The sequence below is a fragment of the Macrotis lagotis genome, chromosome X (assembly GCF_037893015.1).
Source record: "Macrotis lagotis isolate mMagLag1 chromosome X, bilby.v1.9.chrom.fasta, whole genome shotgun sequence".
NCBI lineage: Eukaryota > Metazoa > Chordata > Mammalia > Peramelemorphia > Peramelidae > Macrotis > Macrotis lagotis.
This window is the reverse complement of record NC_133666.1, coordinates 224,597,526-224,613,757: the sequence shown is the minus strand read 5'-3', so window position 1 is coordinate 224,613,757 and position 16,232 is coordinate 224,597,526. Positions and strand designations below refer to the sequence as shown.

At 36.0% G+C, this 16,232-nt stretch overlaps 1 protein-coding gene across 4 annotated transcripts in view; it reads left to right on the top strand.

Moving 5' to 3' along the window:
• The window catches only part of LOC141502675 (adhesion G-protein coupled receptor V1-like), a 456,940-nt gene that overhangs the window by 250,792 nt on the left and 189,916 nt on the right, over window positions 1–16,232 (top strand). For all 4 annotated transcript variants that reach the window (XM_074207517.1, XM_074207518.1, XM_074207514.1 and 1 more), the window contains 4 exons: window positions 2,516–2,755; window positions 4,968–5,117; window positions 11,487–11,960; window positions 14,386–14,529. In XM_074207517.1, the coding sequence (XP_074063618.1) occupies window positions 2,516–2,755; window positions 4,968–5,117; window positions 11,487–11,960; window positions 14,386–14,529 (1,008 nt within the window). The remainder of the gene's footprint in view (window positions 1–2,515; window positions 2,756–4,967; window positions 5,118–11,486; window positions 11,961–14,385; window positions 14,530–16,232) is intronic.

Here is a 16,232-nt window from a genome sequence, read left to right as displayed (position 1 = left end):
TCACTTGTGAACTTCAACTGTTTGCTGGAGCAAGGAGTGGAGTCACCATTCTTCATAAGAGACAGGTAAAGTAGGAAATAGTGATAAAAGACACCTGAGTGATACAAGTTGAGAAAATGAGATAAGGAAACTCTTGGTGAAAAAAAAAAATGAATTTTGGGGGCAGCTAGGTGGCGTAGTGGATAAAGCACCGGCCTTGGAGTCAGGAGTACCTGGGTTCAAATCCGGTCTCAGACACTTAATAATTACCTAGCTGTGTGGTCTTGGGCAAGCCACTTAACCCCATTTGCCTTGCAAAAAAAACCTAAAAATAAAAGAAAAAAATGAATTTTTTTCCTGTGAAATGTGAAATGTGAGGTCGTCAACTGTGAGAATCGGAATAGAGGAAACCAAGAGAGGTTTGAGGAAGGATGAAAATGCTTGGAAAAGCTGCTGTGGTGAATGGTATAATGAATTATTTAGAGAGACATAAAAGAATTGCCTTTCTGAATTGAGGGTCCAAATATGTATTTGACCCAATCAAAACAATTTCATTATTTTGTCCAGTTCAGCTCTCCTGCATGTAAGTAAGTATTAAGGCTTTGGGTGGTGGGAATAATCAAATGATGAGACTTGACAGGGCAAGATTTTAAAATATTAAGGGAGTAAGGGATAAAGGAGAAGAAGACTGAACTAGTTCACCATGGAGTCAAGATTGGCTAGGGAAGCCAGTGAATGGGCAATAACCTGGGAAAGAACTGAAGAATGGATAAGAGGTTATGGGGATGATGAAGAACAGGACTGCATTTCAAAACACTGGGAGAGGTGGAATGATAACAGATTATATTCAGATAAAGGAATTTCAGAATTCATGACCATGAAAGTGTAACACATGTGGTTGCTAGAAGGGATCACTTGCCCAGTATCACACAATCTACTTTTGTTCAAAGTAGGCTTTGAATAAAAGTCTTCCTAACTCCTTGGTCAATCTTTATCCATTATGCTATAATACTTTGAATAAACATTTTTTTTGAATTTTTCAATACAATGGGGTTAAGTGGCTTGCCCAAGGCCACACGGCTAGGCAATTATTAAGTGTCTGAGGTTGGATTTGAACCCAGGTACTCCTGACTCCAAGGCTGGTGTTCTATCCACTGCACCACCTAGCCATCCCTTGAATAAACGTTAACCCACAATTTTTATATATCAACAAAAGAAAAATATTTAATTTTATTTTAAGCTGTATTGCAATTATGAAAGCCTTTATTAACATTTGTTGTTATACTTTGAAAAATGTGCTTTAATAGTAGAAAAAGAACATTTTGTAATTACATGAGTTATGTGAGCAATTTTCATTGTTATTTTATACAAAAAATATAAATATTTTAAAATTAAAGAAATAAGAATTTCTTAGGATAATATTCCTAAGATAATATCTATCCCTATTTTAAAATAGCCTTGTGGGGAAAAAAAATCAGTACTCTGTGTTTTGTGCATAAACCTTTCAGAGACAGATTTACTTTCTAAATTATTCTAATTCTCAAATCTCTGCTTAGAGAGAAAAATCCAAAGGGACAGGAATTCATACTGCTTTGAGAAATCTCTCTCATGTTCAAGGCATTTCCAATCCTAATTGATAGCTGTCCCTAAGAAAATATAGAATTCTAAATTTCAAGTAACAGTTTAATTCACATAAAGCAATGGTCTCAACTTTTTTACACATCTAGTAAAATCTTGTTATGAACTTTTCTTTTTACCTTGATTAAAGGTGAATTCAGGAGACACTTTAATTACTTTGAATTAAAGAAAGATATCTTCCTTCCTTACCTTAATTAGGGGATGGGCAAATAGATTATTGGTATTACATAGAAAAATCAAGGGTGTGGCCTATGTATCACCTTTTCCCCCATCTTAGGAAAAACAAAGTTTCTCTCTAACCTCAGTTATAGAAATGAGTTAGAATTTGAAAAGGATGTTAAATGACACAGAACAGAATTTCCTATTCATGGGGATAGGGGAAAACAGGATTTCAGATGGAAAATTCTTTCTTAATGTGAACTTGTAATATTTAACCTGAAGAGGGAAGGGAAAGGGCAGTTATGTTAGTGTACTTCTAGAGCATGACTTTAAAACTGACAGCTCCATGAACTTACCTGATATTACTTTGCTACTTAGAAAGAATTGAGATTTCATCAGTATGATGCCTTCTCCTTCACTGGACATAGATGACAATCTCTTTACACCTTCTCTTGACCATATTTTTCCTTAAATACATTTTAAAGTCACTATACGATTCTCTGGAAGTATTAATATCATTCTTTTGGTAACTTTTTGTGAGGTTCCAATATGCTTTCATTTGTTGTTTCATTGCCTCTCAATCTCCCTACAATCCCCTCCATTCCTGATTGTTGGTTATTCTTTGGTTTTCCTATGCTATTTATTGTTTCTAAGTTGTTGATATTAATATGCTTTGAACCATTGCCACTACACAAGTTTCCATTGCATTTTTATTAAATTTAATTTTGTAATCCTGCAGATTGATTGGGACATATTAGGACCCAATTCACAAGAAGTCTTACCACTACTGAACAGTGACATTGGTGAACCTGTGAGTGGATCCTTCTCTTTTGGCGATGGAGAAGGTGGATTGAGAACCATAACTCTGACCATCCTGCCTCATAAGGAAATTGAAATCCAAGAAATCTTCATTGTCGAGCTTCACATTGTGAAAGGGGAAGCTGAATTAGACCAAAGAGCTAGAAGTGTCTCCCTTGTAGTAAGTTTGTCTTTTTTGGTTTCTTCCATAAAATTCTGGTTTCATGGAAATCACATATTGTTATCTAGTTAAATTTCCTCATTTTAAAGATGGTAAGAATGAGAGGGGATGTTAATTAGCCCAGGCATTAAATATATAACATAGCTAGTTTCTCTCGGAATCAATTGTACTTTACTATATGGTGCTATAATGGGTTTATCAAAAAAAGTTAGTGAAATATTGTACAACTGAAAAGATAAGCTAGTGTTAAGTTCTTAAAATTTAATACATTGTTAAACATTGTTAGGTAAATTCTAGTGTGTAAATTCACATTAGATCTTTTCTATCAGGATATAGTTGCCATTGAATACAGTAAAATTGAATATCAATTTTAAAAACTTCCAGAAAATTTGGTGTCTGGAGTACTATAGCTTATTTATCTTTGTATGTTCCCTCTGTGCCTATCTCCAGTTGTCTTAAATGGCTCTGAAGGAGAAGGTGAGGTTGGCAACTTTGCATAGTTCTCCCTCATTTAAATCCAATTCACTTCCATGTCAGGGCATCTCCTCCCTGATGTGATATCTTCATCGAGAACAAAGGTCAAATAACAACAATGAATACTTTTTATATTGGAGATACTCAGTAAATTAAATTCAATACATTTTCAATTTATTCACTGCTTACTGAAATTAACTGAAACTGAAACAAACAAACTGAAAGTTAGTAAATATGATTCCATAATTAATGCCAATAAGTCCCCCCCATCTTCTCCCTTAAATTGCACTTGTATTCACCAGTAGGATCCACAAAGGATGGATGGCTGCTACTCCCACAGGTTTTGAAGGTACCCTGAAGGTGAATTGGCACTTGCTCCAGGTTCTTCAGGGCTTGATATACTTTCTTCCCTCATGGAACCCTCATGTTGCTTCTTCTCTTGGGATCTCTTTTGAGATAATTGCGCAGCAGAGCTCACCTAGTCTGCATTTCTTTACTTTGTAAAGCTCATTGACTGGGGGCAAGTTGTTCTTTGCATCCACAGCCAGATCTTCACATTGCCAGGAGTCATGTTCCTTGAAATTCTCAATTGACTTTCTTTCTGTCAATGGCATTCTAGAGAAATATGTCTGCTCCTTGTTAGAGATGGTGTGTTCTCCTGGGCCAGTAGCTCTGCCATGGGATTGGAGGCTAAGTAAAAGGGAGAGTGAAGAAAAAAAGTCTTTTTTTCTGCTACTCTCTGATATAGGCTCAAGGATGTCATATGCAAGGCTGCTTCCAACCTGGCCTTATTCAAATATATAATCAATACTAAATAACTCCAGGACTTAAGATAGACTTAGCCATTTAAAGGCCCCAGTGCCATGGTCCATTCTTCCCCTGCCAACAGACAGACTCTCTTTCTAAATTAGGAAAGTTTAACATTCGTAAAATGAATCATTGGGTCAGATAGGTACCTTTCTTAATACTTAGTTTAACACCTTGTTATCACACTATTAGCTGGAGGAATAGTCCAACACTGTTTTCTCTTCACCTATATAAATCATGTTTCTTTTTTCTTTGAAGGACAGTTGGTATTTCTATATTAACCATTAACATAATGAAAGAGGTGATACATTAGACACATATTAAGTTTATCCTTTGTGATATTCACTAGAGGTTGTATGGAATATAGATTTCTTAGACAAAAAATTATATAGAATTGTTCCTTGAACTTCAAGTTTGGAAAGCACTTTGGCATTGGAGGGCATTGCTTCTTTTTTGTCATGAGAGGCATTAGAGTTGTGATTAGCTTCTGAAGTAGATGGTTTGTCTGGGTTAAATGTGGCACATAGAGAGATCAAGGTAGGCATCTTAATTATAAATCACAGAATCTTGATGTCTGGAGACCATTTGGGCATTATATTAAATAGTCACCGTGTCTTCCTTATGCTTTTTCTGCCTTCCCTCCACCATGTTTTTCCTGATGGAAATTTTTTTTAGGATTTTTTTTGCAAGGCGGATGGGGTTAAGTGGCTTGCCCAAGGCCACACAGCTAGGTAATTATTAAGTGACTGAGACCGGATTTGAACCCAGGTACTCCTGACTCCAGAGCCAGTGCTTTATCCACTGTGCCACCTAGCCGCCCCCTGAGGTAGATTTTGAATGAATGGTGATTTTACCTGTTGAAATTGTTTTATTACTATACTTTTTTTGTAAGCTGTACAAATCTACCCTGTTTTTCTTTGATATTTTCTAGATACAAAAGTTTGGTGATCCAAATGGCATTGTTCAATTTGCTTCTGAATCTTTATCCAAGAAGAATTACATAGAACCATCAACTTTGGAAGGACCACTTAGTATTACATTTTTTGTCAAGCGAGTCGAAGGAGTTACAGGGAATATTACGGTATCATTGTTCTCATGTTGAATTTTATGAAATACAATAATGCTTCCATTAAGCATCCTGGTAAAAGAATGAAGTATATTTATTAACTGTACAATATTCTATTTTTTCAATGAAACTGAAGTGGCAGGAAATAACCCTGAAGATAGTGATCTGAAATTTAGTATATTCCCAATTCTATTTCTTACCCTTTAAAAATATATTTGAAGTCTTTTGAAATTACTTAGCTTATGCATTTTTTAATTATTTATTTTAAAAATTTTACACATTATTAAATACACATTACTAAATACAAATTACTAAATACACACTAAATACACATTACTAAATATTCTTGTTGTAAGAATAAACATAATCCCCCTTCCCCCCACAAAAATTAAGGAAAAAAAAACCTCATGAGAAATAAAGTGAAAGAAAGAGAAAAAAAATGTGCTTCAGTCTGTGTTCTGATACCATCAGCTCTGTCTCTGGGGTGGACTGCATTCTTTATCATAAATCCATCAGAGAACTTACTTCCACATTTTTCCACAGTTGCTGTTGCTGATTGTAATTCCTTCCATCCATTCCTCTCCACTACCAATTAATGTATTTTTTCTCACCTTCCACTTTGTCCCTCTTCAAAAATCTGCTGTGGGGCAGCCAAGTGGCTCAGAATAGAGCACCAGCCCTGGAAGCAGGAGACTCCAAGCCTACATCCCACCCTAGACACCCATCACCCAGTCCCTTGGTCCTGGAGAGGCCACCCAATACCACCACCTTACAAAAAGTAAAAAAGGAAATGTATTATATCTGACTATCCTCTCCGGTGATCTTCTTCTTCTCTTATCACCTACATTCCCCCTCCCCTCCCCCATCTCCTTTCCTCTCCTTTTTCCTTCTAGATTTCTGTACCCTATTAAGTATATATGTTGTATGCTCTCTGAGCCATTTTTGATGAGAATGAAGGCTCCCTCATTCCCCCTCACTTCCCCCCTTCATACCATTTCAAAAGCTATTTATTGACGTTCACATGAAATATATTAGCCTATTTTACCTCTCCTTTCTCTTTCTCCCAGTACATTTCCCTTTTACCCATTAACTCCATTTTTACAGTATATTATACCTTTAAATTCAGCTCTTTCATGTGCCTTATCTATATATGCTCCTTCTAACTGTTCTAATAAATGAGAAGTTTCATATGAGTATTATCAGTATCATCTTCCCATGCAGGAATACCCGCAGTTCATCACCATTGAATACCTCATAATTTACCTTTCTCACCCTCTCTATGCTGCATCTAAGTCCTGTTCTTAGAGATCAAACTTTCTGTTCACCTCTGGTTGTTTTAACAGAAACACTTGAAATTCCCATTTCATTGAAAGTCCATCTTTTCCCCTAGAAGAGGATGTTCAGTTTTTCTGGGTAGTTGATTCTCGGTTGCATTCCAAGTTCTTTTGCCTTCCGAAATATTATTTCAAGCCCTACGAGCCCTTAATGTAGATGCTGCTAAATCCTGGGTAATCCTGACTCTAGTTCCACAATATTTGAATTGTTTCCTTCAAGCTGCTTGTAATATTTTCTCTTTGACTTGGGAGTTCTGGATTTTGGCTATAATATTCCTGGGGATTATTTTTTGGATCTCTTTCAGGAGGAGATTGGTGGATTATCTCCTCTGCTAGGACATCAGGGAAATTTTCCTGTAGAAATTCTTTAAAAATGAAGTCAAAGCTTTTTTCCTGATCATGATTTTCAGGTAGCCCAATATTTTTAAAATTATCTTTTCTGGATCTGTTTTTTCCAGATCAGTTGTTTTTTTTCAATGAGATATTTCACATTTTCTTCTAGTTTTTCATTCTTTTGGTATTGAATTATTGTGTCTTGATTCCTCACAAAGTCATCAACTTCCTTTAGCTCCATTCTACATTTGAAAGATTTGTTTTATTCATAGAGCTTTCTTATCTCCTTTTTCAGCTGGCCAATTCTGCTTTTTAAGGTATTTTTCTTCTCATTAACTTTTTGAACTGTTTTTTTCCCAATTGATCAAAACTGATTTTTAGTATGTTATTTTCTTCAGCATTTTTTGTAATCTCCTTGTCTAAGCTGTTGACTTGGTTTCCATGTTTTTCTTGTATCTCCCTCATTTCTCTTCCCAATTTTTCCTCTACCTCCCTTACTTGATTTTCAAAATCTATTTTGAGCTCTGAAATAGATTGAGACCAACTTCTGTATTCTTGGAGTTTTTAGTTGTAGAAGCTTGGACTTTGTCATCTTCTGAGTGTGTGTTTTGATCCTCCATGGGACTAAAGTAATTGTCTATGATCAGGTTACTTTTTTTTCTGTTTACTCATTTCCCCAGCCTGTGCCTTGGTTTTGGGATGCTTCCCAAGCTTTTGAATATTACTGGGACACCCCACAAGGATCTCAGTTCCTTCAAGGTCTTTTTGGAGGCTCTGACTGCTTTCCTGCCTGTGCTCTGGTCTGTGGATGACCAGAAGCCCACCTCTCTACCCCAGGGCTGTGAGGAGGGTCCCTGCTCTATGAGAGTATGGGGGCCAGACTATGACCAGGGTCTGAATAATGTACAAAGCCCCAGTGTCCTGTCCCAGGGACAGAGGAGAAACCTTGGCAGTCTCCCCCACCCCCTTCTGTGGGCTGAGCACTCCGGGAGCAGCTGCCAGGTGACTCTCTGCCAAGTGGCTCTGAAGGCCTGCTACCGTTTCCTGGCTGTGCTGAAGGCTGCAGCCATGCTGAGGAAGGCTACACTGGCCTGGGCTTCATGCTCACTCTGGCAGAGGTTTCCCTGCTGATTTTCCAAGTTGTGCTTGGTGCTTCCTGGGTTGGCAAGTCAGGAAACTGCTTCTTCTGCCAGGGGCCAGCACTCCCAGGGATCCAGGCACTCTCTAGGCTGTTCCTGGAAGACTGGAGCTCCTTTGCTCAGGTGTCTTTCCACTCCCTCCAACCGTGTGGAACAGAGCCTTCCCATAATTTTCCAGGTTACCTTGGGTTAGAGAAATGCTTCACTGGATCTTTCTGTGGGGTTCTGTCTCTTGAAAATTTAGTTAAAGTCATAATGCTAAGGTTTTTCGAAATATTTTGGAGAGAGCTCCTAGGAAAGGCTGTTCTTCTGCTACCATCTTGGCTCTGCTTCCCACCCTATGTGGGGATACTTTGGAAATTCAGTCTGACTTTGGCCAGGCTTGACAGTCATCTTCCACAGGAAATAATGTGTTGGAATTAAGGGGCCACACACTTTGGGACAGGGAAAGCCATCATTTAGCTTGCCAGTTGGGGAAATACCTGGAGCTGGGTATTGGACCACTGCCCAAGCATCACCCTTGTCCAACCTGCTACAGAAGTGTATTTAAGTTGGATGGAAAGAGAAGCTCGCTCTTCACCCTACTTTCATTCTGCAAGGATGAGGATTTCTCTTTTTCTCTTTCTAAGCTAGAGCCATGTGCTACCAGTCTAGGCCTGCTGGAGAACCATGGACCTTTCTGCCATGTGGTCAGACTCACCTGAGTCTAGGCCAATTCTTATGGCTGTCTCTCCTTTTCCTCTTACACTGAACTCAACCAGGTCTCCTGGCTTCTTTTCACTCTTTTCCCTTTATGTATTGTTTTTTAAAGAGATTTCTTGAAGTTCTTTTTCATTACTTTGAGCCTTTTTGAATATACACAGTTTTAGGTTTTTGGGGTAGAAGCATTCTAGGAACTTGTTATGCTACTGCTTAGTGGTGGTGTTTCTATAAATCAAAAGAATAAAATGTATTTTTATAAAACAGTATTCTCTCAAACTCACATATTTGCTTTCTTTTCCCCAGTCACACATTGAACTCCATGCAAAAGAAGTATCTTTACTAGCTGGAGTCAAAATTGCTTAGCATTAATAAGGTTCAAGTGAGAGAGTTGGTCTCTCTGATAGAATGAGACTTTGAAGGGAGCTCAGAAGCTTTCTAGTCTACCTCCAACTTTTTACAGCAAATTGTGACATGGGGAGCGTAAGTGATTTATTGGCCAAAACTTACATAGATAGCAACTATTCAGAGTCAGGATTTGAACCCACATTCTTTCAGTTCCTTTTCTACTACCCAACTAGCTGACCTCTGAGTTCCCTTCCAACTCTAGTTCCAGGAGCTTGTGATCTCTGGTTCTAAGTCCATTGTTCCCTAATGACAGGTCAAGGAAAGAAATATTCAGGAAGTTATTACAGCTATTTATCAGAGGAACCATCTAAACATTCTATTTTTTACCTTCTAGTCTCAAACTTTAATATTTTGTCTACCATTAGGTCTACTCTGACCTGTATTTTTAGGGAAAAAATTGAGGAAGGGTACAGACCTGTGATTTCTTTATTATAAGAACTATCCCAGGGAGGAAACTTCTCAGACCAATGAACATCTCTTCAGTTCTGAAGTTGATAGTCTTAGTCAATTGTCTTAAGCACTGAGAGATACTTATAAGACCCTATTGATCTACTTAGTGATTAAGAGAGATTTTAAGCCCAGGGATGATTGCACTGCTTTTTCTTTCCTAGATGATTGGAGTACTTTATACTAGTTAAGAAAAGCAGTGACTTTACTCAGTGACATTGACTTTGGGAAGCCATTGGATGGTGGCCTGTGCATACTTGAGCCATTCCATTCTCTATCAAGCATTTTACTAAATATTTGCTTTTGAAATGATTAGTATAGTGTAAGACAAACATACACACATGTGCCTATTCTCCAATTTTTTGATCTTATGACCACTTTACACACTTAAAAATCATTGTGGAATCTCCAAAGAGCTGTCATTTATATGGATTATATCTATTGATATTTTCTGCTTTAGAAATTTAATCATTTTTATAGTATGATTAAGATAGTTTTGATTTCATTAACCCCCCTGAAAAGAGTCACCAGGGTCCCTGAAACCACATTTTAAATGTGGTTCTAACAGAATGAAGACAGCTTTTTTTGTTTAACAAAATAGATTCTAGCAAATTCTAAACTTCATTGAATTTTATTGAGTTGGTGTGTTCAACCCATGGCTTGCAGGCTGTATATAATCTTCAAAGCCCATTCATGTAGCATTATTATATTTTATTATTATATTCATTGGTAATATGGGTCATATTATAGTTATAAATAAATTCTATATATGGCCTTTGGCAAGTTTTTGTTGAGTGCTGCAACCGAAAAGAACTAAAAAGTTGAGTATCCATGTTCTAGGATATTTCATTTGGATTTAGGACGTTGACTTTCAGTCAAAAAACTACGTGGCTTAAGGTGCAGTCATGTACCATAGTATGGAACAAACTTTTCTACTTTTTGAAAAATTGAGATTAACTGTTAAAAGACAGAATTCTGATCATAGTATCCCTAACTATTTAAATTTTCCAGTGATTGTTTACCATACAATTCAGAGAGTACTGCCCAAAATTTTCCAATGTGTCTTAATTACCTACTCCACAAGAATTTCCAACTTATATATGTGTGTGTGTGTGTGTGTGTGTGTGTGTGTATAATTTTGATCTATTAAGTTTCTAAGTTGACATTTAAAAATTGTTATGCTTCCGTTTTCTTTAATCATCAAATTTCAGTTTTTATTTGACATTCAGGTGAAAAAGTATAGAGTTCTAGGTATATAAATTATACAATTAAGTGATCAGAAAGACCTAGTCTTCTTTCCTGCTTTGCCAACTTATTCCTATCTCAAATCCTACCTTTTGCAAGAGCCTTTCTTTCTCCCTCATCCTTAGTGCCTTCCCTCTGAGATTACCTTTCTTTTACAGTGCATATTCTTTATCATAATTTGTTGCAAGTTATTCCCACATTAGAATATGAGTTCCTTAAGGGAAAAGACTGGTTTTTTTGCTTTGTTTATTTATTTTTCCTATCCCCAGCCATAGCAAAGTACCCCAAATGATTGTATTAAGTTATTTATTGGTAAAATATATTAATGATAATAATTTATAGTTATAAAATGCAATTATTTGGTTAGAAAGTTCATTATCTACAATGATCTTATGAGGGAAGTAATATTCTATGGTATCCCATTTCACAGATTAGGAAACAGAGGCTTTCTCAGTGGTAAAACTGGGTCTTTGGCCAAACAGTTGCCAAGTCTCTCACAAAAAAATACATATTCTGGAAGAATTACTATAGTAGAAGAATCTAAATACATTTTAAAACATCTCCCCACAGTGTGTTCAGATAAATCAGTAATGTGAACTCACAGAATTATTAACTGGAAAGAAGGAATTAATTCTTCCCTTTTTGTGATCAAAAGGTCTGATTTTTCTTTTTTTTAGTAAACCTATTTATCTATATTTTCTCTAACCTCTAGAGGAACATCCAATGGTAAATTTTTTGATTGTTATATTTACTAAATGTTTTTATTGTCCTTGTTTTAGGTTTATTGGGAACTCAGCAGTGAATTTGATTTCACTAGTGATTTTCTTGTCACAAGGGGATTTTTCATGATTGCTGATGGGGAGACTGAAGCCAGTTTTGACATTCAACTGCTGCCAGATGATGTTCCTGAAATAGATGAGGATTATGCAATACAGCTGGTTTCTGTAGATGGAGGAGCAGAACTAGATAAGGAAAAAAGCTTTACAAGCTTCTCTGTTCCTGCAAATGATGACCCTCATGGAGTGTTTGCTTTGTATGCTCATTGGCAGTCTGTAGTGGTTGAGCAAAGCCTCACTAGATACATCCAAGTTAATGTAACTCGGCTTGCTGGAACATTTGGAGATGTAGCTGTGGGGTATCGAATATTGCCTAACTCTCAAGATCAGAAAATTGTGACTGAAAGAACAGAGGGGCATCTAATAATCAAAAATGGCACAAAATATAAAGTGGACACAATACCAATAATTGATCAGGTTTGTAGCATATTCTTCTGATTTCTTTGATTTCTAGAGTTCTGTCATCTTACACAGCTAATTATTGGCTTACTGTAATTTCCAAAGGGATAGATTTAGTTATGTAGAACACAATATAAAATTAATTAATTTTGGTAAATTCTGACACTTTTTTCAGCAGTTTTAAATGGAATGATACACATTTATATGGGCAGGAACTAGAGATTTCTTTTAATTGCTGTTGAATTTGACATTCTTTTAATGTGGTAATTCAAAACAAATTCTTTTAAAGTTGGAGATCAGACAGGTATTTGTAATTAAATTTGCATATGAGTCCTCACAATACATTTGTAACCATATTTTAGTCATCTCTTTAAAAAAAGCAACTTCGTTCTTAATCAATTCTGTAACTTGTGGCTGAAAAAATTATGCAAAAATTACATATAAATTCCATAATGGAAACAAGTAATAGTGAACTTTAGGTAATAAACTATCTAGATTTTTATTTTGCCTGGTACTCCATATATCCTTGAATGTTTCCCACTCTTTCTTCCTTTATTTGTGTGTCATCTATCTTGAGCCCCAGGAAGGACCATAAGAGATTTTTCTCTTCTGTTAATACTATCATATTTTTGATGATATGTTTTTCAATATGAATAGCATCAACAAAAATCATACCAATAATTTCTACACAATACTTGTAACTCTTTTGTAATTTCTAGTCAGAAACAACTTTGATCTTTTATAGTACAACAAAAGATGGGCAAATAGAATTTAGACATTCTCTACTAGAGAAGCCTTTCTCCTTTACATTGTATGTTTGATTTTGGGTGGAATAAGCCATATTACCTGTTTATCTCACTGATAATTGTTTTATTCACATCTCCTTTTTCTATGTTTGAATGTGTGCTGAGCCTTTTTGAGAGGTATCAGATTCATAGGACTTGAGTACTATGGCCTTAGCTTTTTAGAATAGCCTTGCCTGGTTCTCAAGCTCTGTTTTGAAGAGGGAATGCAGGAAACTCATGGAATTCCATGTTTGAATTGAATCTTACTATATAAAACTTGACTTTTGTTTTCAGTTGCTTTAGACACTTGTGAAGCTATGTGGGTAGAGAACCTGGTGTAGTTTGGTATAGTGAAAAGCATGCTGGATTAGAAGTTAGATCTGGGCTTGAAGCCGAACTTTCTCAGGTATTGCCCATGTGACTTTCGAAGGCTCATCTTACCCCTTTGGGTTACTTTCTTTTGTTTTTTTATTTGTTTTTTGCAAGACAATAGGGTTAAGTGACTTGCCCAAGGTCACACAGCCAGGTAATTATTAAGTGTCTGAGGCTAGATTTGAACTCAGATCCTCCTGACTCCAGGGCTGGTACTCCATGCACTGTGCCACCTAGCTGCCCCTGGGTTTGTTTTCATATCAGTAAAAAGAGGAGGTTGGTCTTCTGGTTTCTCTGAGAGAAAGCTGTGGGACAGGTTGCTGTAGAAGCAAGGGAAATACAAGGGAAATGGAAATCATGAAGGTGATTTAGAGAATTTTAGATTAGGGAAGAAAGTCAGGGATTCAGTTTTGTGTGGAGAAATATAGAAAATGAAAAATTGAACTGAAGGAAAAAAGGATGAGGAATGAGAAAAGAAGACTGAAGAAAAAGTTCAAAGGAGAAATTAGTTGGTAAGGCAGCTAAGTAAGAAAATGTAAAATTTTGTGTGAAATGGGAAAGGAAATTGGTTGTAATTATCTAGTTATTTTTGAAGGGAAGGAAAGGAAGTTGGATGTGACTGTAAAGTCATTAAGAAGTGAATCAACTTTATAAAAATAGGGATTCTATACTTTTTGTATACTTGTCAGTCTGGTAAAGCCCGTGGCTCCCTTTTTTGAACAATGTTTTTGATTTCATTCTTTGATTATCTTAATATCTAGAAAAGAGGTATATTACTTCCAGTTAAAGGGCGGCTTGCTCCTGACTAAAATATAATTGGGAAATGCTTAACAAATAAATTAAAATGCCATACTGCATAAATAATGTTTATTTATGGTTTTCTTGGGTCCATGATTTATTGTTTTCTCTTTGTTTGAAACTATTGGCCTAAAGGATACTGACAGAGTTGACAAGATTGTCCATTGGTTATTCCTCATTCTCCTGTGTAGTTGTTCTATTTTTTGATCTTGTCTCTTTGATGATATTTTCATAGCTTTTCTTCCCCATTGCAACCTAATTTATACAGCACCCACCTCTTCATTGACTTTTTAGATCATCTTCAGGTGAAGTCATCAGATCTTTTAGTGTTCCAGAATTTAGACAAACAAAACTAAAAAAACAGAAAGGAAATATATGTTCAATAGAAGTTTTTTAGTACAAAACCTGGGAATAAAACCAATTATGTCAGTCACTGTGGAAATTAAAAAAAAAAAACTATTTCAAATAAAAATTGTGTTTTTTAAAAGGTGTTTCTATTCCTGGGTTTTAATTTCACTCTGGAACTGTTAAGTGTCATCCATGTTGGTGGACAGTTCTATGGAATGCCAAAAATACTAGAAGAGGCAAAGTCAACTGCTATTGTTATTCCTGAAGAAGCTGCCAATTCTGAGGTAATGCAACTTGCTTTTAGTGCTAAAGAAACCACAAGGGGGCAATATGGAGCTTTTTTCCTTGAAGAATTCCCAACCTGTGTTCCTTAGAGAGGTGTTTATGTTTAATTGTTATATATGTGTTTATATGTGCAGGAATATGTATGTTTATGTCTGCATATATTTATATGTATATGCATAAACATGCAACTCTCCCTAGGAACATATGTTCAGAGGTATAAATCTATGTATATGTATATAGTCATATGTGTATAGATATATGTATGTATATGTATATATGGAAGTGACCTGACTTTGAATAAGAAAAGATTTTCAGAATTTTCATGGCTATTTTAGTAATAGTAATAGTAATAATAACAATAATAATGATGATGATAATAATTATTACTAACATTTAAATAGTGCTTATTAAGTTCTAGGCACTGTCCTAAAAACTATACAATTATTATTTTATTTGATCCTCACAATTACCCTGGGAGGTAGTTGCTATTATTATTTGCATTTTATTGATGAGGTAACTGAGGCAAACAGGTCAAATGACCAGGGCCATAGAGAAGTGCCTGAAGCCAGATTTGAACTCAGGTTTTCCTGACTCTAAGCCCAGCACTCTTATCTATTGCACCAACTAAATTTCGTCTTCTACATATTCATTTTTGATCAATATGCATTTAAAAGGTAATATAGGCATCTATGAATAAATTATATTAAAATGAATTTTTACATTTAGCATTAGACAAAGATCTTTTAGAGATAAATTAGAGACTGCGTATTTGCTATTTGAGTAGGAGAGTTTACATAAGAGAAACTTATAGAATATAATATTGATATTTCGCTGATTGCTCAAATAACAATTTTACATTGTTATTCTAAATATCCTTTTCTTCTCTCCTTAAATCTCTCAGCACACTCTCTCAACTTGGGACCCTTGCCTATTAACTTTATTGAGAAAATTGAGGGCATTTATCATCTGCTCCCCCTTGATATATGCCTGTTGGGATCACCCTCTTCTTGCCAGGTCCAGTTATTCAGCACAGTGTCAGCACAAAATAGGTGCTTAATCAATGCTGACTGACCAGGTGACCTATTATATCCTGAGTTAGGAGTATATGGGGGGTAATAACATTGATAAGCAGCATATATCTGTCTAAGAGTCAATATGGTAGAATGAATTGAGATCTGAACTCAAAATCAGGAAGCTCCCCCAATTCAAGTCTTGCCTTTAGTGCCTACTCATTGTGTTACCCTGGATAAGTCATTTAATTTTCCAGTAACAAAAACAAAAAAAATAATAATATCATTTTAAAGTTTATAAAATATTTTATGAATGTTATCTCGATTTATCCTTACCATAGCCAGGAGGTAGCTTCTATTATTATCACCTTTTTACAGAAAACCTGGAGGCAGACATCAAAGTGTTTTTCCCAGGATCACCTAGTTAAAAAATGCCTGATTCAGGATTTGAACCCAGGTCCGACTGCAGGTTCTCATTTACTCCTCTATATCACCAATGCTTGAGGAAGGCCTCATAAGATTTTAAATTTTAGGGAAAGTGTTGATCTGCATTAGTTAAGGACTTTCCTAATGAGGAATGTCCCATGCCATTGAAATCATGTATCTAGTTCATAAAAAGATATGTGGGGGCGGCTAGGTGGCGTAGTGGATAAAGCACCGGCCCTGGAGTCAGGAGTACCTGGGTTCAAATC